This window comes from Somniosus microcephalus, chromosome 3 (genome assembly GCF_052327205.1).
Source record: "Somniosus microcephalus isolate GS21.2 chromosome 3, FLI_Smic_1.0, whole genome shotgun sequence".
NCBI lineage: Eukaryota > Metazoa > Chordata > Chondrichthyes > Squaliformes > Somniosidae > Somniosus > Somniosus microcephalus.
In genome coordinates this window covers 33,370,721-33,393,561 of record NC_140989.1, presented here as the reverse complement: position 1 = coordinate 33,393,561, position 22,841 = coordinate 33,370,721, and the positions used below count along the sequence as shown (strand labels likewise).

Sequence of the window (22,841 nt, the reverse complement as noted above, 5' to 3'; positions counted from 1 at the left end):
AGAGGGAGATTAATGTGGAGAGTAAAATCTGTGTGCAACAAAACTGCAGCAAACATAGTCAGTGGGAGGTGGTTGTACAATCAGAACAGGGATAAAAGAGAAATTATAAACAACCCTGCACTTGTCAAAGTAGTAGTAATGAAATCCTGATTGTGCCAGCAGCAAGAACCTGTGTTAGCTCTTTAGGGTAAGGCAAGTAGCTGGATGCCAGGTAGGAGGGCAGCATGCATTGCTGGGCAATAGCCATGTTGTCTATAACAGATGGCAGGCAAAGATGGCAGGGGAGGGGCTGCTTAGCAGAACTAATCAGACAGTAACAGATAGGGCAGCTGGGAGGACTGACCACAGAGATGGAATCTGCTGGGCGACTGCAAAGTGCTGTGATGTTTACAGTGGTGCGCCTCGTGGCCTTGGGTAAGACCTTGCATTGTCTTTACTGATCTTTACTTTCAGTCCAAACTGCACACACAAAATGCCTCAACATCAATGACCCACTGTTCAGTTATTCCCACATAAAACTTAAAATCACCAGTAACTGTTAATTACAGAGCTAACCCTTTGAGTATTCACACATTTGTAGCAACATGTTTCTGTGGCAAAACTCTTTCATATTTTTAATTAATTTTCCAAAGTCGAGGAGATGGGTAAAGGATATTGTTTTCTAAGCACTTAAATAAAATATAAATATAAAGATAAGAAGGAAACAAAATGTGTTGCTTTTGACCTATCTTTACTGTAAATAAGCTAGGAAAGATACAGTTAGGTGTGTGTGAGATAGGGGGTGGGGTGTGGAAAGATATTGTCTATTGCTGTGAGAGTTAATGAAGAATCTGATTCTTTACCCTGAAGGGAAAATTAATTTTGGGTTTATTAAACAGGCATTAACCAACCCTTATTAATTAAAAATAAGAGCTATGGGTATAAAGAAATGTTTAAAACTTTGTTTTTATCATTCTCCAATGTAAAATGCCTAGTGTTACCATTTTACAGAATAGTCTTAAAAGTAAAACCAAAAAGGGATGTTTATTCTGTTACATGCTGCAAAAGAAATTATTCAATCAAATGGCCAATGAAAACTGCTCTTGGGTGAAATAAAATGCTAAGTTTGATGCTGTATTTACCAGAACAAGATACTGTAGATCAATGTATTCTTCCTGCACACATACTTGCTGGATCACTGTCACAGAGTTGCTTTCTAAATTCTCTAGTTAATTGATAAGCCATGAGATTGCAACGTGGGGTCTGACAGATCAGTCTAAATGAGACACTAAGCCAACACACACTTACAACCACCACCCACAAAAAATTGCAAATCCGATTTGTAAAATTGTATCAGAATGATGCAGAAAAAAACTGCTTCACGATAACGCGTAGATAGGTCTAGCTCATCAAAGTGAAATCCTGAAAAAAAAATCTGCATCTATATCCTGTCAAATGCATTCTTCCCACAGCAGTGTCAGAACAATAGTAATTACTTTACACTTAAGAAGTAATTGAAAACCATTCCACTGGGGTTGTTGCAGTGGGTTATCACATTGTTCTTTCACCTCTGGAAGTCTAGGTTTGAATCAAGTCTCAACTGCTGAGATGCTAGTCCCCTCTCTCTTGTGACAGTATGTACTCTGTGAAATTTAATTGGGCTGTCTTAACCCTGTTCCCCATGAGTGTCACTCCACAGCATAAAATGGCCCACAATTCTGCAAAAAATCGCATTATTACTGAGAGAGGATGGCTGATGTGGGAAATCGAAACATTCACATTGGTGTAGTCAGGGGTACACTGCTGAAATTCATGTTTAGGCATAATGTTGGGCCAGAGTGGAGAGACTTTTATTCCACATCTTGTCATGCTGTATCTGACATGGAATTGTTTGATGCTGACACTGGATCCCCAAAGTGGAAAAGTGTTCCATTGCACCATGCAATATATTCAGTGCCTTTACCCTGTATACAACATGAATCTAGCATTTATGACGACTTCCTACTCCCATTGCAGGGCCACAACAACAATGCACAATTGCAGGCCCAAGTTCCAGTGCAGACTCACTTATCAGTTTACTTTTCAAAACATCCATGCGCCAACTTTAAAATACTGAAGCGGATCTTGTGTCCATGCACTGCAGCAGTTGAATCATTTAAACAACTTCTGTATCAACTAACTTGTCATGCAAGCAAATTTTCTTCAGAACTTACAAAATCCAATTGAACTCGAAATTGTCAATTCTGAAACATAGTTCTGAAAAAATTAAGCAAAATAAAACATGATTAAATAGAGTGATGTAAATGGGATCTGATACTCATACAGCTGGTAAACCAGACTAACGTAACACACTCATAACTACTTCACTCTTGTGTTAGGCAGTCATGATAACTCATATAAATATCAGATCACGCCAAGAGCCATGGGGTATGCTCTGTGCAAATTGCACATCAAGCTTGTACTGCAGATGTTCAACACACAGCAACCTTTATGCATCTTTACATTTCTAGCCTGTAAAGTCTATAGCTGTCAGATGGCTTAATGGTTGCCTAAAGCCGATTCTTGTAACTGACAGCAGTGAATAAGATACGATTAGTATATGGCAAAGTCAGCATGCGCTGTTGACATATTATTGCAAGATAGGATTTGTTTCCAATGCAATATTTTGAGTGCTGAATTACTTTTGTACCTCACAACATTCATACATAATTTTATATCAGCAAAATCAATATTGTGGAGCTTATTTAAAATCAAGAAAATGTTTGCTTTGGATAATCTAAGAAATTATCTGTTTTCTGTCTATCTAATATATAGGCTTCAAAAGATTAATGTTACTGAGTTAATTTTGCAAATATGTCCTAGCATAGCACTTTGTTCTGTTTAGCTAACAGTGGGGAATGTAGATAGACTAAAGACAGTGCATTTTCCAGTGACCTTGAGGAGCTGTACTACTTCAAGAAGCAAGAAGTAGCTTGTGGTAAACAAAGTTCACTTCTGACAGATGGATTGAATGACAAAAAGATTGTGTGTGCCAGAATAGCCCTGGCAGAGGAGGAAATCTTTAGTGGAATCCAACAGGAGAGGAGGTGTGAACAGGTGCGGGACTGCTGACGGAAGGGGAACCAGATGGAGGGAGCCAGAGCCAGTTTAGTTAGAGGAAGGGAAAGAAGGAAAGGCTATGGGATAGATGGCTAAATATATGCACAGAGGAGGGTAAATAACACAACAACCAAAGCCACCCGTGGGGGAGGAGGTTTGAGTGCTTAGTATCACAGAAACATATAGTAGGGTTTAGTTTGATTAATGTTGTTTGTGCATAAGAAGCAGATGATTAATGTGTTATGTGCAATGTACAAAATGCAGACAAATTAACAAAACTAAAATTGTTTAAATTAGGTCTTTGAACTATTCAGTGCTGTAGCAGGTTCTGCCTGCTGTCGTTTGGATTTTTGTTCATTAATGCATAGAGTGCACTGTATAGGATGTTGTTTTGTACTGCACTTGCAAAGAAGACCTATTTAACACAAGTGAAAAAGTAGAATAAATGCCATACTTGGTGACTTTCTATGCAACATCTGATTTCTAAAACATGTCTTTTTTAGATAGTTATAGTTGTATACTTAAAACCAAAAAGCCTATATTTTTATATTAGAACTTTGGTTCACCACCGTGGTCCCTATTCTTTCTTGAATGGTGGGGCGGTGGGTGCGGGGAAAGGGAGGGTGTTCATTGAAAAGCATCCTGAAGTGTTTAGGAATAGTCACCATTGTAGTGCACATCCTACTGTTAGCTGCCATTGGTATTCAAAGAGTCTGTATGGAGGACCCCCCTTGCAAATATTGACACACTGTTGGGAATCAACTGCAAGTGTTAACATACTCCCAGGAGTCCCAGCCAATGTTCCCTGTAAGCTGTGCTTTGTTCTGCGCGGCTTGTTTCTTTTAATGCACGGTCCCTTTAAATTTCTGCGCATGCGCGGTATTTACAATGTAAAAGCTGGTGAGCGGCCTGCGCGGAACCTTGCAGATGATTGCGCGGCCACACGTGCGCGCAGCTTAGCGGAAACACTGCCCCAGCATCCCCCTGTCCTAACTTCTGAAAGCCAGTGTCCGCAACCAATAGGAAAATAATGTTAAGCACTGCAGCAAACCTTTATAAAAAAAAATATATATATATATATATAACAGAAATATAATGCTAATAAGTCAACAAATATAGAAACCTGACAACAGACCGCAAACTGACGATGAGGATCTTGGTACCCTAGTTAGAAAATCTATGAGTGAGAGAGAGTGTGTGTGGCTGCTGGGTATTCGTGCGTATTCTTGTTGGGCAGAGGGAGGAACTGCCTCCCGAGGAAAGAGGGACAGTTGGAGAATGAGTTCCTCCTCAGAGCACTCTTGTGCACCCCCTAGTGATAAATTTAAGAGTGACATTGTAAGAGACCTGGTGGCAATTTGCTAGCCTACCCTTAGCTGGGGAATGGTAGAGCACAGAGATTTAGAAAGGAATGAAAAATTAACAATACAAAATCAAAATTGTCTCTTGGGTTACGCAGTGGCCTCAAACATGGCAGCCAAAAACAATTGTGCACAGCAAGGTCCCACATGAGATATTGGCCATATAATTTGTTTTAGTGATGATGGTTGAAGAATAAATATCGGCCAGCATACTAGTGAGAACTCCCCTGCTCTTCTTTGAAAAGAGCCATGGGATCTTTCACATCCAGCTGAGAGGGCAGGTGAGGCCTCCGTTTATGATCTCATCCAAAGGACCTCCAACAGTGGAGCACTCCCTCAGTGCTGCACTGAAGTGTCAGCCTGGATCATATGCTCTGGGGTAGGATTTGAAGCCACAACTTTCTGACTGCAAGTCAAGAATGCTACCACTGAGCCACGCCTGACACTCTTAATCACTTCTACAACCCTCAGGGCTATGGTTTATTGCAGTTGTCCTCAGCAACCGACACAATTTGTATTTTAACTGTAACATTTAGTAGCTTCTGCATAAGAACATTATCAGATTTTATTAAGTGTCAACCACGGTTCCTAAATTAATCACAAAATACAAGCATCTTGTGTAAGAACATGCTGTTTTCTCTTTGAAATAAATTAAATTCATATGATGGTGTTTATAATCACGCAATTGTTTTCACAGATTTAAATGTAGCGAATATTTAAACAGTGAACACGGAAATAGTAAGTTATTGTTGCAATCTGAAGGTGTTACTGATTTTAAAAACAGTCTTTTATTGCCCTATACTTTTGACCTTGTTACCTCTTTCAGGATGGAAAAGGACAGTTTTCTCCGTAGTCACAGTGATGATGTCAAGGCCCTGGCCTTTCAATCCCAACATCGTGAGCAAGAGCTAACAGAAAAGATACAGCAAATGGAGGCCCAGCATGATAAAACTGGTAGGTGGTAGGCATAGATTAGAGCCAGGACACCTCTCTTGCAGGCCAGGCCCACACCTCACTGTGAAATGACATCAGGAACACCTGTAACCTTTGGCTGGCCAAAGGGAGCAGATGCTAACTTCACCGGAGATCCCGAATTACATATCAGTTAGCGTTTAAAAGGGAAATGAAAACCGTTGCCCACTGTCTGTTGATTTCACAGTGCTGCTCTCACATCTGTTGCACCATCTGGATTATGAGTTTATTTACCTGTGTTAAGAAACTTAAAGCAGAGTGTTGCCAGCATAAAGTACAGAACAAAGGGGCTTCTCTTGGCTTGATTTTAGGGCACACATGTTACATGAGGAAAATCGCATCAGAAGCTCAGCGGGAAATGCTGCAGGCTTATGTTTAAAACTCTGTTTGAATACCATCTTGCTATTGCCACATAAATTTGGAATAACTATTCTTAACAGGCTGACGACTTGGAATCGGTTTCTGAATTGGAGTTAATCTTTAGTGTTTTAGTCATCACCTACTATGTCAATTCCATGAAATAAAATAAATACAAGTTTTAAAAAGGTACAGCAACCTGCCAGTCTGCATCCCGAACGCTTTATTCTTCCCATCTTTTAAATGTTATTTTCGTCATCGTTTGCACATTGTGCATGAAGCGGTTTTCATAATTTTTCTTCCGAAGGGTAACTGTAGTATCTACAGGCTTAGCACACTGAGTGAACATATAATGCTTCCTTTGGATTTCATAATGCCATGTTATACTATGCTGAACTACCAGAGGAAAACGCAATAAATGCAACTTTTTTTTAATCAAGACAATACCAGTATAAATATTTTAAAAATGTACACCATCTTGTGGATATGAATGTGGAGAGTAAAGCTGATGAGTCCTCTGTTGAGTCAGAGTACATTCATTTGGTGTTTTTTTTTTTTTATCAAGCAGTGATCCCATATGCAGACCTAAAAGACAGACTCCAATCATGCTGGTCTTTATCTTTCGTGTACTGATAAGTAAGAAATTCTGATTTCAGAGGACATTCAGTGACGTTGGCACAGAATAAAAAAGGCGGAACTTTGTTCCCAGTAAAATGCGAGAGTGTCTGCAAATGAATAAGATTTACAAATTTTGTAAATCTACTGCAATGGCGATAATGAGTTAAAATTCCTCATCTTCATGATGGGACTTTCTCCCACCTTGTACTACAGAGGTGGGAATTGTGAGACTGTTATAGAGGTAAGCACCTCCTGGCTGCTGTGATTACATTTTTTATACATCACTATTGAATGAAATGTAACTTTAAAATATATTTTCAAGAGCATCCCGATGGCTCAGTTGGTGAGTGCATGGCCCGGTATGGCAATGTGCTGTGCTGAACAGAAGATCCCAGGTACAATCTCCATTGTCAGGTTGTGGGGAAAGGAGGAGGGGGTTGCTGGTGCTAAAATTAGGTTCAGCATCCCTCGGCTAGAGAGTGGGTTAAAAAAAAAATTAACCTAGGTTCCTGCTCCTGATCGCTATCCTTTGACTCTTGCTGGAAAGTGCATGTGGGTGGGCATCCAGTGAGGGCAGCATCCTGCTTAACTGTGATGCTAGCCATGGGTGAGTAGCTTCCAGCATTCAGTGTTGAGGTTCACTCATGATGATTGACTGTTTTGGTCAGGTATTGAAGGTTGCTCATTGCCCATGTTATCATACACCATTCAGTGCCTTCAGGAGAGGAGGCGAGCAATATAGATAAATTAAATCTGATGTGAAATATATCCTGGTATCATTGGTGTTCAAGTGGCAGAATTGATCACAGACCCTAGGCAAGTATCCATTTTCAGCCATGTAGCTATGACATGCAGCCAGCAAAAAGAATAACAACAATATTTAATTTGACATAATTTTAGAGAATACTCAGGGATGTGTTCCAAGGCACAAACATCTGAGGATTATTGTGTTATTGCCTTGTTACATGCTGCAGACTATACATTATACCTCATGTTTTTACTCCTGGGAATCATATGACCATATTCTACATTAGAACATCACTAAAAGTTGCGACACAGGTTAGTAAGGCCACAAAAAAAGCAAACCAAGCACTAGGGTTTATTTCTAGAGGTATAGAATTGAAAAGAAGAGAAGTTATACTAAACCTGTATCGAACCTTGGTTAGACCACTCTTGGATTACTGCGTACAGTTCTGGTCGCTATAATCTAAAAAGGCACTGGAGAGGGTACAGAGAAGATTTACAAGGATGATACCAGAAATGCGAGGGTATACATATCAGTAAAGGATGAACAGGCTGGGTCTCTTTTCTCTTGAAAAAAGAAGGCTGAGGGGTAACCTCATAGAGGTCTTTAAAATTATGAAACGTTTTGATAGAGTGGATACAGAGAAGAAAGTTCCCACTTGTGGGGAAGAGCATAACTAGAGGCCATCAATATAAGTTAGTCACCAAGAAATCCAATCAGTAATTCAGAAGAAACTTCTTTACCCGAAGAGTGGTGAGAATGTGGAACTCGCTACCACAGGGAGAGGTTGAAGCAAAAAGTATAGATGCATTTAAGGGGAGGCTAGACAAGCATATGAGGGAGAAGGGAATAGAGGGTTATGCTGATAGATTTAGATGAGGAAAGATGGGAACAGGCTCAAGTGGAGCATAAACGCCGACATGGACTGGTTGGGCCGAATGGCCTGTTTCTGTGCCGTATATCCTATGTAATCCTATGTAATTCAAGGCACCAAGGTGTATAGATATTAGCTTTCCGAACCAATGGAAGAGTAGTTTAATATATTACTTAGCAACTTATTGCTAATAAAGGTGCCAAAGAAATCATAATGCTATCTTACCAGTGAACTAACGTGACTCAAACGTACATTCTTTGTCGAATACAATTTCGGTTCTACTTTCAAATGTGTTTTTATTGAGATAATTAAAAATGATGTTTATAAAATCATAGATGCTAATAATTCATTGTGAAGCTTCACCGTCCTGGCTTTTAATGACATCTAAACTCCTAACAAAAACTGCAGTTTATCACTCCAAGTTATCAGTGATTCTATATATTACTAGCTGCTCTCCTGTGGCATTGCTCGAAGTTAGCCTGGGTCTGCACTGCAGTTTTAATTGATTGCTGCTAAGGTGGAGCTGTGCTAACCTGACCTGTTCCTTTAAGGCCACTGCTCAGGTCCTCCCTGTGAAGAGATGGTTTAGATAGGTACACCTTGAGGCTAATTGTTGAGGTAAGTGTCTGTAGATTGGTAGCTGCTGGGGAGAGGATTAGTTATCTAAGTCAGAAAAGCAGTAGAAAATGACTGGCTTTCTTTGGCATATTGAAGCATGATGGACACAAACTAGAGCCAAGACTTTTCTATATATAAATGATCATGGCAAGTGATTTGTTGCCACTTGGATTTACTCAGAAATCAGCTCTTTTTGTAACATTGCACTTTTCGGGAAGCAAATCACAGTAAGTGTAAAAATTTGTGAGGTTTGTTCTGCGATGTTGTACTGTGCCAATCACTTGCCTAATTGTGGTGGGAATAAATTTATCCTTCCGCCTTCCCCCCCCCCCCCCCCCCCCGCTCCATATTACAATACATACAATAAGTGATTTATTCCTTCACACCATTTCAGTGTTGCCAAGGTTACAGAACGTTTGAGAGATACTAGTGTGTGTGTACATGAAGATTCTTTCCACTGCATGATCTTTTATAATGTCATCTTGCCATCGTGGTCATTACTCCTGATCATTTGAGAGTGACTTTGTGATTTTAAAAAAGCTTTGACAATTCCAAATTTGGCAAGTAATTGCAGTGCCATTCATAAAGTTAAGAAATATACTTGGAATACATTTCTGTATAACATAGAAGGCTGTTATTCTTCATAAGCAATTTTGATGCCACAGGGAGAATTGATGATGTGTAGAGTAATTAAGTGACTAGCTGATCCCCCATGGCATTGCTCATGGGGAGTGGCGACTGTGAGACATCTATGATGTTAGGGTCAATGGCAGCGAAGGATGTACATGTGCAGAGGGGGTCATAGGATGCAAGGACAGGGAGACCCAAAAGACAGGGAGGGGAATATCATACAAGGAGTTAATAGGAAAGAAAAATTACAGAGCCCCAGGAATAGAGCAGAATGCTGGGAAAGGAGAGGCTTGTGGAGATGAAAGTTTCTGAATATAATTAGAGGTTTTGGTTAACTATATTGATAAGTTTTGTATTTCTTCTTTCAGGATTTTTAAGTATATCTTCATTATAATATTTATTATTTGTTTATTATAGAGTTGATGAGGAAACAATTCAGCCACTGGTAGCTTTTCATCTTTTATTACCTTATATGTCTTGTGACTTTTTCTTTGTTAAAATGTGCAAGTTGAATGAATGAAAGGGCATCATATCGATAAAGAAATGACCGGTGAACCTGTTGTTTTGGCTGTTGAGGGAGAAAATCATGAAGCGTTGTGGTTCCCTTTTGTTCTGATAATTCTATGCAGGAATGAAATGATCATGTGTTTCAACACTGTTTACATTACCCCATCATCACATGCTTGCAAACAAAATTAAAAACAGGTACAGTAATGTAGTGGTTATGATACTGGACCAGCAAGTTCAAATAGCATTAAAGCAAATCACTACTACTACTCCACCAATGGGAGCGTGGCTGTGCATGGGTGACATTTCCAGTCTTCTCTGTTTTGTGCGTGTACCACCATGAAGTGTGGAAGCCCAAGTTGAGCTATCTTGGGTCCTGCATGGGTCCAAGTGGTTCATGGTTGGCCTCGAAGTCTACGACAATCTGGAGGTAAACCTAAATTGGGATGCCTGCAGGACTCTTTTCACGTCAAAGTGCTCATGTGATATATCTGAATAGTTGCACTCTTCGGAGACAGAGTCAGCCTATGGCAAGCTGAGAAAATGAATTTAATAAATCTGATATTATTTGAGGTTTTTGTTTTCAAATATTATTTGAAGACTTTTTTATATCATTTTCTTTTTACTTGGCTGTGTTTTTTTTAAAGTAAAATTTGAATAGAGAAGAGTACCAGCAACAGTGAGATACCCGGTCATGTTGTGCAGATTGCGGTGGTTAAAGGTTATCTTGTGAATACATTTCAGAGTTGGCTTTTCAATGAGTCACTGATTGGAGAACTGTTTCCCTTGTATGGACCATTTAATATCTTTCCCCACCCCACCTTCCTAAATTTCTTACTTCCTGCTCAGTGTCCACTTCTTCCTCTTGTAAGTGCTGCAAGGTGTTCTTTTTACATGAGGCCTGCTATATAAGTGTAAATTGTTGAACAAAATGTGTTTCAGACAACACTGAACCAGCTATTTGCACAGCTTTTTTTGGATTCTTTTTATAAAAAAAAAAAAGCTTTGGGGGGAATTTTCCGGGGGTCAGCGGCTGGGATCATTGGCGGGTCGGGTGGGAAAGTGGGGGTTTTTTTGACAGCAGGTCGGGACCCCGCTGTCAACCAACCACCACTTCAGGTCATTATGACCTTGTTAACAGAGGATTAACGACAATTTTGAGCACGCTTGCCCACGGGGTCCACGCTGCTCGGGGATCACGTCTGTTAAGCTGAGCGGGAGTTCTCATTACTTGACAGCTTGAAATGTGCTATAAAAGCTCCCATCTCACAGCTGTTCATTTTCCAAGCTCAGAAGCTGTTGCTTACTGCATTTGGAAGACAGATTGAGCTTTATGCAGGTTGCAAGTGTTTGGAGGAAACTCTCTATCCAGTGTCACCTCATTGGAACAACCTCTCTCACCATTGACAGATTGCTTCTGTCATCTCAACTTCACCTGCCATCTATTACGGTTTATACTCTCTCACCTTGGCCCTCAGAATCTGACCATGACCAGCCGCAACAACAGTATCACCAGTCAAACCAGCAGCACCAACAACAACACAAACCTTCTCCACAATCAGCTGATGCTGCACAGGACAAGAGGGCATCAGCATCTGACCACATTGCTGCCCGGGAGGCCAGGGCTGGCCTCACCATGGCCAGATTTACTTCAGTTGATGCTGCACACCCTGGCTGCCACATGATGTGCCAGGTTGGCACTACCCCACACCAACAACATAAAGCATCCCTACAATGCCCAAGCCATTCCTTTCACACTCATCAACATTGCGAGGGGTACCGTTTTGTCTCACCATTCACTGCAACTCACTAAGCCACTTCCAAAGATGCACACAAATCTGTCCAAGAACGCAAAGTGTTGAAAATAAAGATTTCAATGTATGACAGCACATTAACAGAAACTTCACATGAACATTCGCTAAAACACCCTTATGTGTTGTTAGTTCGTATGATTGGACTAGGAGGAGGGTGAGTGTGAGGGGTGGCTAGTGAGATGGGGAAGTGATAATGTAGATAGAGAGGGATGGGTGGAGGTCCAAGGTAAGTGGGTGTGAGTAAGGATGTACAGGAGTAGGGTAGGGAAGGCAGAGTGATGGGAATGTGTTGAGTGGCACAGCAGGATGAGGTTGAGTGTGGCTTTGCAGTAACGTTTCGTGATCTACTGAGATCATTGAAAGGTTTGCATCACTGCAGCCTGGTTCTCCTGATGACATCCCTGCTTGTGCCCTCCTGTGCAATGTGCAACCAGGCTATGTTGGTCTGCTGGGGAGGTCTCTCCTGCCCATTGGAAGGGAAGAGAATCTCTGTGTGCTGTGACTGCCTCCATAAGCATATGGAGAGAGTCATGGGAGAGCCTGGGTGCAGCCGTGCACCTCTGTGCAGTGCTTGTCAGTGTTTGCAGCACCTCTGTTGTAGAACACTGACAGTACAAATGTCAAAGTAAATTTGCGCATGGTCCCTTTAAGGAAACCGGCTGATGACCATGTCACCAAATGACATCATCAGACCCGCTTCCTTCAATTGGCCAGGAAACGTGCTGGGCGGGCTTAACAAGCCCAATCGGGGGAATGTCATGTCGGAGGCTGGGATGGAGCAGCAGCAAGGTCGTGACCCGCCACCGACATCGCCCACCACGGACCCGCCCAGGTAGGGGAAATCGTGGCCTATAAATTTTCACACCTGTCCAACAATCTGTGAATAAACTGCAAAGACGCAAGTCAGCTACTCTAAAATGTACATGTACTCCTGTTTAATATTTGAAGTAAAATAAATGGTCCAGGTACAGTAATAGAAATTTAAACTAACTCCATAACAAGTTATTAAAATGTGATAGCAAAATACTGAGGATGCTGGAAATCTGAAATAACAACAGAAAATGCTGGAAACACTCAGCAAGTCAGGCAGCATCGAGGAGAGAGAAACAGAGTCAACATTTCAGGTCGAGGACCCTTTATCAGAACTGGAAAAGGTTAGAGAAGAGAGATTTTTAAGCACGGGCAGGGAGGAGGGGAGGAGAGGAAAGAACAAAGGGAAGGTCTGTGACAGGCTGGAAGGCAGGAGAAATTGACTGACAAATGGGATGATGGTGCAAGGCATAAAGAGAGGTAATGGGACAAGTTAAGAAACAAAAGATGACTCTAGATGAGGTGTGAACGGCGATGGCAGAATCATCAACAGCTACCATATGAGAAGACAAAGGGGGGGGGGAAATTTTTTTTTAAATATAGGGGCCGAGGTTATAGTCTGAAATTGTTGAACTCGACGTTAAGTCCAGAAGGCTGTAAAGTGCCGAATCGAAAGATAAGGTGCTGTTCCTCGAGCTTGCGTTGAGCTTCATTGGGACAGTGTAAGAAGCCGAGGATGGAGACATCAGAGTGGGAGTGGAGCGGAGAATTAAAGTGACAGGCGACCGGAAGCTCGGGGTCATGCTTGCGGACTGAACGGAGGTGTTCCACAAAGCGGTCACCCAATCTGCGTTTGGTCTCCCCAATGTAGAGGAGACCGCATCGTGAGCAGCGAATACAGTATACTAAATTGCAAGAAGTACAAGTAAATCGCTGTTTCACCTGGAAGGAGTGTTTGGGGCCCTGGACAGTGGGAAGAGAGGAGGCAAAAGGGCAGGTGTTGCATCTCCTGCGCTTGCACGATAAGGTACCGGGTGAAAGGAAAGAGGTGTTGGAGGTGATAGAGGAGTGGACCAGGGTGTCGTGGAGGGAGTGGTCCCTTTGGAATGCTGAAAGCGGGGGGCACAGGGGGAGGGGAAGATGTGTTTGATGGTGGGATCATGCTGGAGGTGGCGGAAATGGCGCAGGATGATTCGTTGAATGTGGTGGGGTGAAAGGTGAGGACAAGGGGAACCCTATCGTGGTTCTGAGGGAGTGGAAGGGGTGAGAGCAGAAGTGTCGAGGGCCATGTCAACCACGGTAGAGGGGAATTATTAAAATATGTGTTGGTTGGGGAGGTGCCTGTCTATTAATTTAAATGTTGACCTTCAAAGATACTTTCAAGATGAGCTGGAGTGAGTTGAAAGTAATTACTTTCTACCGTTTTCATATTTTATGCAATAATTGAAGGCAAAGCGATGAATACGAAACTGATCGCAGTACTGAATTGACTCTCGGAACAAATTTCGTACAAATAAATTTAATATTAAGCTTCCTCAATATATTCTGAAATGTTGCTGTAAATGTTATAACTTACCATGCCCCCATTTCATATTTAGATTGATTAAATGCGAGCACTAACAATGCCTACTTTTTGCAAATAATTTGGCTTAAATAATTTGGTGTAAATAATTGGATAAATTGTTGAGATAGAATAATTCAAGGATGTTGCGTTGTTTGCTGAAATTATTTTAGTAAATTGTTATTTACAAGTGTGAACACTATTTACAGATATTTACACTGCCCACATTTTGAAGCAAAAGTTATCTTTCAAAGTGTAGTCACTGGAGAACCGGCATGAATGCAGCCTGCAACCCTATGTGCTGGCCAGTTGTCATGAGGCAGAATCTCTGTGCATGCCACTTAGTTCTGATTACTTGTGAGGTTATGTTCGATGTTTGCGTTTTTACCCCTTCTGTGAGTTTCTGATAATCATTTTATAATTTTCCTGACGTTTTTCAGATTGCCATGCAAGTGTGAACATTCATTTTTTAACACTTAAAAAAAAAAAAAAAAAAAAAAAAAAAATCCTGCATGAAATTTGGCTTGGGAGTTGTAAGGTTAGCACATTTTTTTTCAATTGTAACAATAACTTCTGTTTACATGTCCCTCTTTTTGTAAAGGAGTGTCTCTGAGTGCCTTTACAAAGTGGGGCGGGTTGGGGGGTGGAGAGGAGGTGAACATGAAACAGTAAGGGATTTGGGGGACGATCAAGCGCACAGTTGTGGAGGTTTTTGGAGGATTTGAAAGCAGGGACAAACTGTACAGTGAAAGGAAGATACTGTAAGTATAGGCATTTACAGCAACCACATTCATTAGCCTAGTGAACACTAACTACATGGAGAGCAGACTAATGCAGAGAAAATATAAGTGACAGATACTATTTCTTTAGGCTGTACAGATGATGGGAAAGCATTTGCTGCATGAGTGTATGGTTAGCAATTCTAAATGAGCTTAATGTATAACCATTTAATAAGGGTACACAATAAATGCTCTCCAGGGCATCGACATTATGCATTGGAATAAATAACCTCACTATTAAGTGGAAATGAATTCTCATTTTACCTTTTATGTCATTTTTATTCCGATGCAGTAAATACTGGATTTCAGGTATAATGTGCCCCTAATTGCAGTGCGCTTTTTAGCTTGTCTCCTGAACACCAGGCTCGAATAAAAGACAACTGTATTTCAGTGCTGTGTGTTGTATTTTTTTGCTAATGGGTAGAGCTTGAAGGGTCGAAGAGATTTTCGATAATCTGATCCCAAGTGGATTCAGCCTGGCTCACCCCACATTCTGTTTTGGCTTTTTATTAAACAATTGCTAACAGTCGCTGACAGAAACTAGCAGACTGTGAGAGGACACGTTGATGCGATTGATGTGCACACTGGAACCCAGAAGGTTGCCACTTTAAATAAGTAGTGTATTAGTGATGTATTATTGCTTCTGGTTGAGATTGTGTGAGTTATGTTCCACCCTTATCTACAGTTTAAATTGTGACACACAGCGTTTCAGAGATCAGCAATCCAATTATTTATTTTTTTGAGAGACATTTTGAACACACGTGTTTTTTTTAGTCTGGTTTTGTTGAGCACATTTTTCTTTGCCTTTTTTGAGTTGGTACCAGAATTATTCAGCTTTATTACAGAGTGTTACAAAGTGAGTATTTGAACATATCTGAAACTCAAGTTTGTGGAACTTTGCATTTAATTTGCAGTTCAAACATCCCCAAGCTATCAGTGTACTGAATTTATCCAGCAAAATAATTTTCACGTGGCCCTCATTTGAATATGTTTCACCTATGGTGAACATGGATACTCTTTTTTTTTATATACTGTTTTCCATCTGTAGCAGTAAACTGCTGTTAGACTCTACTGGGCTGTGGGGGGAAAGCAACATAAAAGGAAAAATCGGCGTACATTTACGTCACGTATTTCCTTGTGCTGAATTCACGAATAGTCATAATGTACTTATGTGTATAGAATCTGTAGTTAAGCAGTTATAAAGCCAATCTAAGTAATGGATCCCGTGCATGATACTGTGGCGGAGCCACCAAAGGACTCAGGGCGGTTGTACATAATTCCTTTAACAGCAATGTAGTTACTGTCTGTGCCTGTACCTTTAATTACACTGTTTGACTGTACAATGCCTAGTTACCTTTACAGCACGGTTTCAACGTGATGACGTCATGCCGTTAGTCACGTGATGCCCCGAGTGGCGGGAAGAACGTGATGACGTCATGACGTCAGTCTCGTGGGGCCCTCAAGGAGAGTAGACCTGTTATTGATGTGTTCTAGCAGTTTCCAGTTTAAATTCGTTTGTTTTCATTAAAGTTCATTAATTTAATTACCTGAGTCGAACTCAGTTTTTTTTGATAGGAACCTCCGTTCCTACATTGGTGACCCCAACTTCTACGAACGATTTTCGTGGAAGATTCGACATGGACACGAACGCCGTCACGCTGAAACTGCCACAGTTCTGGGAGCAACAACCAGACGCCTGGGTCATCCAGGCCGAAGCCCAGTTCGCCATTCGGAACATCATCGCGGATCAGACCCGTTATTATTACGTGGTCTCCGCCCTCGACAGCGCAACTGCATCACGGATCATCAGCCTCATCGGTAGTCCTCCTACTGACAGCAAGTATGATGCAATTAAGGTTTTCGGGCTATCAAAGTCGGAGTGTGCTCGCCGGCTCATCACGCTGCCCGGCCTCGGGGACTCCAAACCGTCCGAGCTCATGAGCCAAATGCTCACGCTCTTGGGTGCTGAACCGGAATGTTTCATCTTCCGGGAGCTTTTCCTCTATCAACTGCCTGAACAGGTTCAGGCTGCCCTAGCCAGCTCCGACATTACTGACTGCACCAACCTTGCGGCCGAAGCCGATAAGATTTTCACGGTTACCCAGCAGTGCTGCGCGGCCACGAGGCACCCACCCCCCACAGATGTGGTCCCAGCTTCTCCTACAGCGGGCTGGTGCTCCTACCACTCCCGTTTTGGCGCGAAAGCACGATGCTGCCGTTCCCCCTGCAGTTTTTCACCAAAAAAAAAAACAAGGCGGCGCAGGCGGCGTCCCTGGCGACGGATGACCAAGTCTAACGGGCGTTCCGCGATGGCCGTTGGTTCTACGGGGAAAGTCTTCTATATCACCGATTCCCTCTCAGGCCGCCGTTTCCTTTGTGACACCGGGGCGCAGTGTAGCATTCTACCTGCGTCGAAGCTCGACACGCAGACTGGGAACCTCGGTTTTTCCCTCGTAGTGGCTAGTGGCGCAGCTATTCAAACGTTCCAAAAGTGGCGGGTCGAAGTCTGTTTCGGCAGTCAGCGCTTCTTTTGGGATTTCATCACGGCTACAGTCTCACAGCCTATGTGGGGCAGATTTTCTGTGTGCCAACAGCCTACAAGTCGATGTCCGGCACCGCCGGCTGATCAACGCAGCCACCTTCCACTCGATTCCGTGCTTCCACGGTACCTCCGTGGCGCGCTCCATTGCCTGTGCTTTCCCTCCTCCAGATGACTTCACGCGGCTCCTCGGGGAGTTTCCGGAGCTGACAAGGCCCACCTTCTCCTCTTCGGCGACGAAACATGGTGTTGAACATCACATCACCACTACTGGCTCCCCGGTTTATGCGCGGGCTAGAAGGCTCGAACCCGGCAAGCTTGCAGCTGCGAAGGCGGAGTTCGCCACAATGGAGCGGCTCGGCATCATTAGGTGATCGAAGAGTCCCTGGTCTTCGCCTCTCCACATTGTGCCGAAACCAGGCGGTGGCTGGCGGCCATGCGGTGACTACCGACGCCTCAACGACGCCACCACTCCGGATCGGTACCCGATCCCGCATATCCAGGACTTCTCGGCCCACTTGGCGGGAAATTCTACTCTAAAGTCGACCTCGTCCGTGGATATCACCAGGTTCCAGTGCACCCACAAGACGTCCCGAAAACCGCAGTCATCACCCCTTTTGGCCTCTTTGAGTTCCTGCGGATGCCGTTTGGCTTAAAGAACGCAGCACAGGCGTTCCAGCGTTTAATGGACTCCGTTCTTCGAGACCTGCGTTTCCTTTTCGTCTACCTTGACGACATACTCATCGCCAGTGCCAGCAAGGAGGAGCACATCTCCCATTTGCGTTCCCTCTTCACGCGCCTCCGCCAACACGGTTTAATCATCAACCCGTCCAAGTGCCAGTTCGGCCTGCAACAAATCGACTTCCTGGGACATCGCATAACATCAGACGGTGCCGTCCCTTCGGCAACGAAGGTTGAGGCGGTTACTTCTTTCCCACGGCCGTCGACAGTCAAGGCCTTGCAGGAGTTCCTGGGGATGGTCAACTTCTACCACCGTTTTGTCCCCAAGGCGGCTCAACTCATGCAACCCTTGTTCGGGGCCCTCAAGGGCAAATCCGGTAAAGACCCAATCAGCTGGACAGCTGAAATGATCCAGGCATTCGGCGACACCAAGAACGCTTTGGCCAACGCAACCATACTGGCACACCCACTTCCAGGTGCTACTATTGCCCTTACCACCGACACATCGGACTACGCCATCGGTGTGGTGCAAGAACAGTGGGTCAACGGCACATGGCAACCGCTGGCGTTTTTCAGCCGTCAACTACGGAAAAATGAAAAAAAGTACAGCACCTTCGATCGGGAGTTACTGGCCCGTTTCCTCGCCGTTCGCCATTTCCGGTTTTTATTGGAGGGGCGCCCCTTCACGGCTTTTGTCGACCACAAACCCCTTACGTTTGCCATGGCCAAGACCACCGAACCGTGGTCCGCTCGTCAACAACGTCGCTTGACGTTCATTTCCGAATTTACCTGGACATTCAACATGTGTCTGGTAAGGACAACCTGGTGGCAGATTGCCTCTCCCGTGTGACGGTCCACGCGGTGCACCTGGGAATCGACTACGCCCTCATGGCGGCAGATCAGGTTTCGGATTCGGAGGTCCAATCATATCGAACCATTCCCTCTAGCTTCCAAGCGACCGACGGCGTCTTCCAGGCCGCAGGTGCCACGCTCCTTTGCGACGTTTCCATGGGAGTTCCTCGTCCCATAGTGCCAGTCGCATGGCGCCGGAGGGTTTTTGATGCCATACATGGGTTGTCGCACCCAGGGATGAAGGCTTCGCAATGGCTTATGTCAGCCAAGTTTGTCTGGAAAGGTATGCACATCGATGTCCGTGACTGGGCTAATACCTGCGTCGTACGCCAAAAGGCCAAAGTCCAGCGTCATGTCAAGGCTCCAGTAGCTGCGTTCACTGTTCCGGAGCGTCGTTTCGACCACGTGCATGTGGACCTCGTGGGGCCGCTTCCGCCTTCTCAGGGTTATACTCATCTCCTCACCATAGTGGACCGCACCACTAGGTGGTCAGAGGCAATTCCTTTGGTTTCCACCACGTCGGCAGACGTCGTTAGAGCTTTCATCTCCTGTTGGGTCGCCCATTTCGGGGTACCGGCGGACATCTCCTCTGACCACGGGCCACAATTTTCCTCGGATCTTTGGAACGCTGTGGCTCAGGGGCTCGGTACCAAACTTCATCGCACCACCGCCTATCATCTGCAGGCAAATGGCCTTTGCGAGCGATTCCACAGGTCGCTTAAAGCCTCTCTTCGGGCCAGTCTTCAAGGCGCAGGATGGGTGGACAGACTCCCATGGGTCCTGTTGGGTCTCCGTACGGCGCCCAAAGACGATCTACAATCGTCTTCGGCTGAACTCGTCTATGGCCAGCCGCTCCATGTACCAGGAGATTTCCTCCCTTCTCCCACAGAGCCATGGTCCACCTCCCGGCAACTCGTTCGCCACCAAGAAGCGGCCAGATGCTTTGCTCCGATACCTACGTCCAATCACAGTTTGCAAACCTCCTACGTGCCACCGGGACTGAAGAATGTGGAGTATGTCTTCATCCAACACGAAGCTCACCGGGATCCGCACAAGCCCCCTTACACTGGTCCTTTCCGCGTCATCGAACCGGGAGACAAATCCTTTTTGGTCGACGTCGGAGGGAAACCGGATCACATCTCGGTGGACCGCTTGAAGCCGGCTCACCTGGACCTGGACCACCCTGTCATAGTCGCTCAACCACCCAAACGTGGCCGACCGCCCGTTGCCGCCGCACCTGATCAACCAAAGCCGCCTGACAACTCGACTGCGCTCACCGCGCCTGCTCAGCCGCCACCGACTGCCAACTCGTCCACCGGTCGTCAACTTCCTCTACCAGGGTATCGAAGTCGATCGGACAGGCTCATCAGGCCTCCTCCTCGCCTCACCTTTTCTATTAAAGACAATTCTGGGGGGGCGCATGTGGCAGAGCCACCAAAGGACTCAGAGCGGTTGTACATAATTCCTTTAACAGCAATGTAGTTACTGTCTGTGCCTGTACCTTTAATTACACTGTTTGACTGTACAATGCCTAGTTACCTTTACAGCACGGTTTCAACGTGATGACGTCATGCCGTTAGTCACGTGATGCCCCAAAGGCGGGAAGAACGTGATAACGTCATGACGTCAGTCTCCTGACCAGAGGATCAGTCCTCGTGGAGCCCTCAAGGAGAGTAGACCTGTTATTGATGTGTTCTAGCAGTTTCCAGTTTAAACTAGTTTGTTTTCATTAAAGTTCATTAATTTAATTACCTGAGTCGAACTCAGTCTTTTTGATAGGAACCTCCGTTCCTACAATACTATATAGTGTAAATCAGAGTTGTCCAAGTTTCTGTTTTCATGAGCCTCGTTGCCCACATATAGGCCTAGGAACAGGCATATTGACACGAACTGGGCATAGGGAACGATCCCTGCAACTCCAATGGGTGGGCCAGAGGAGCACCCGATAATGGGCCTCGGGCGCATTCAAATGAGACTGGCAAGCTGCGGACGCCTGCCGGGCGTCCCCAGGCAACTCGCCGACGAAGAGGCTTAGAATTTCAGACCACTGCGTCGCCAGCAGGGGCCCTCAGATAGGTCATTAAAGGGGAAGGGGATGCGATCAGCAGAGGAGCGGCTGGGAAAGGGAAGGTGACCAGAAGAGGGTCCAACCGGGACGGGATGGGGTGGAGCGATTGAGACCGGGGGTCGAGGCATCGATCGGGAGCTGGGTCAGGGCAAATATCAGGAGGAGGGCAAACAGAGGCCTACAACGGGCCACGGTTTTAATGAGGTTCCACGTTCAGGTATTTTTTTTACAAACTTACTTTTTTGGCAGCGGCCTGCAGCTGTCCCTTTAGGGACTGCTGGTTAGGCCGCGCGATTACCACATTTTCCTCAAGTTAGCCAGCCCGGCATCGGCTGCGTTCAGGGGTCTCGAGCAGGTGTTAGGTCATTTGCATACGCAAAGCAACTAACGCTTGTTTCAGGCGCAGGCCCTAGTTGCCTAGTTTTTAGCCGATACCAATATGACGGGCGGTGCACTTCTGGCTCATAATGAGTGCGCACTTTTTGCCTGCTATATTGGAGACTTAGGCGCCCGTCTAGTGTCCGAAAAATGGCACAGCACCATCGTTCGTCCAGGCCATCAAGTTTAAATCTGTTCTCCCATTAACTTATATATATCTTAAGTTACTGATACTAATATCCATTAATGAGGCAATAGTGCTAAAAAGCAACCCTTTCCAGACCTACAACCCCATGAAATTCAAACAGGACAAGCTAGCAAATAAAAAAACAGAAGAGCAAATAGGACTGAGTTACCTGGGTTTTGAGGGATGATTGCCTGGACTTGGGTGGCCTTTGTGGCCCTGGGGCCATAGGATGTTCACCCTTGTTATGAATGAATCTTATACAACTGTAGAATACTTTTTATATGATGAAGAAAATTGACTATAAATGCTTTAAAAATTAAATATATAACACGAATATACAAAACAGAATCTTCAAAGAAATCACTAACCTTTGCCAATAACTTACTTATTTTGCCTTCGGATCCACTCTGTCAACTTTACTCTGCACGGGCCTGTCACTTTTTCTGGGGCTGGATTCTTATTAGGTTTCCAGTGCTTGCAGCATTTACCTGGGCTTTCCTGCTAATATTTCCTGGGCTCTGCGTATTCTCCAGCTCAGTTTGTAGCCTGTGTTTGCAGCCTGTGATAATTAGGAGACTGCCATTCTTGTGTCTGGCAAAATCTCACTCCCCGTTGCTGCAATAAATAAATGAAGTCAGGTGTTTCCACGTCTTGACTATTTATTTTTGGCAATAGATATTTCAGAAATAAAGACCGAAGTTCATGCAGCACAATTTTACTTGCCTGCAGCATCTACTCTGCCAGCATAAAGTTAGGAGCCACAAACTAGAAGTAGGGCTCCTGCTCAGCCAGCACATTATAGAATGGGCATGAGGCAACACCTCAAGTCATAGTAGACACCAGACCTCATCCCCAATGTTTCCACACCCCAGCTCCCTTCCCTAAGCGCTTCCACATCCCAATCCTCCTCCGTGCTGTCAGGACACAGCCCTTTCGCTTTCCAGCACTGCCAGTCTCTGGCACTCCCACCATCCAGTGCTGATAGGCCCCAACCCTGTTCTCTGACTACTGCATGGCCCCAACCCTGTTCTCTGACTACTGCATGGAAGGCCCTTCCTAAAAGATCGCTGCCACCTTTCCCCAGTACCCAAAATCCTCAGGTTAACAACTCTGTCACATCGTGGTGTCAGGCCCCAGCACCACCAGTGATACCAGATCAGACCCCTCCCACATGCTTGCAGCCTCCAGGGCTCTCAGGCTGCAGCCCTTCTCCACATTGCTGCCAGGACACAGCTGCCTTCCTGCCCTGTGCCACCCAGACCTAATTCCACTCTGTCAATGCTGCAAGTTCACGGACACCTCCCCAGTGCTGCCAGGCACCATAATTCCCTTCTCCGAATGCTCCCATTACCTCTTTCCCCAAGTACTTCAAGGCCCCAACACTCCTCTCCATAAGTGGTCACCAGCCCCTG

The 22,841-nt window shown here is 44.6% G+C and overlaps 1 protein-coding gene across 10 annotated transcripts in view; it reads left to right on the top strand.

The window, feature by feature from the left end:
* sdccag8 (SHH signaling and ciliogenesis regulator sdccag8) overlaps positions 1 to 22,841 on the top strand; it is a 414,689-nt gene that overhangs the window by 240,144 nt on the left and 151,704 nt on the right. For all 10 annotated transcript variants that reach the window (XM_085979869.1, XM_085979861.1, XM_085979875.1 and 7 more), the window contains one exon: positions 5,266 to 5,393. In XM_085979869.1, the coding sequence (XP_085835995.1) occupies positions 5,266 to 5,393 (128 nt within the window). The remainder of the gene's footprint in view (positions 1 to 5,265; positions 5,394 to 22,841) is intronic.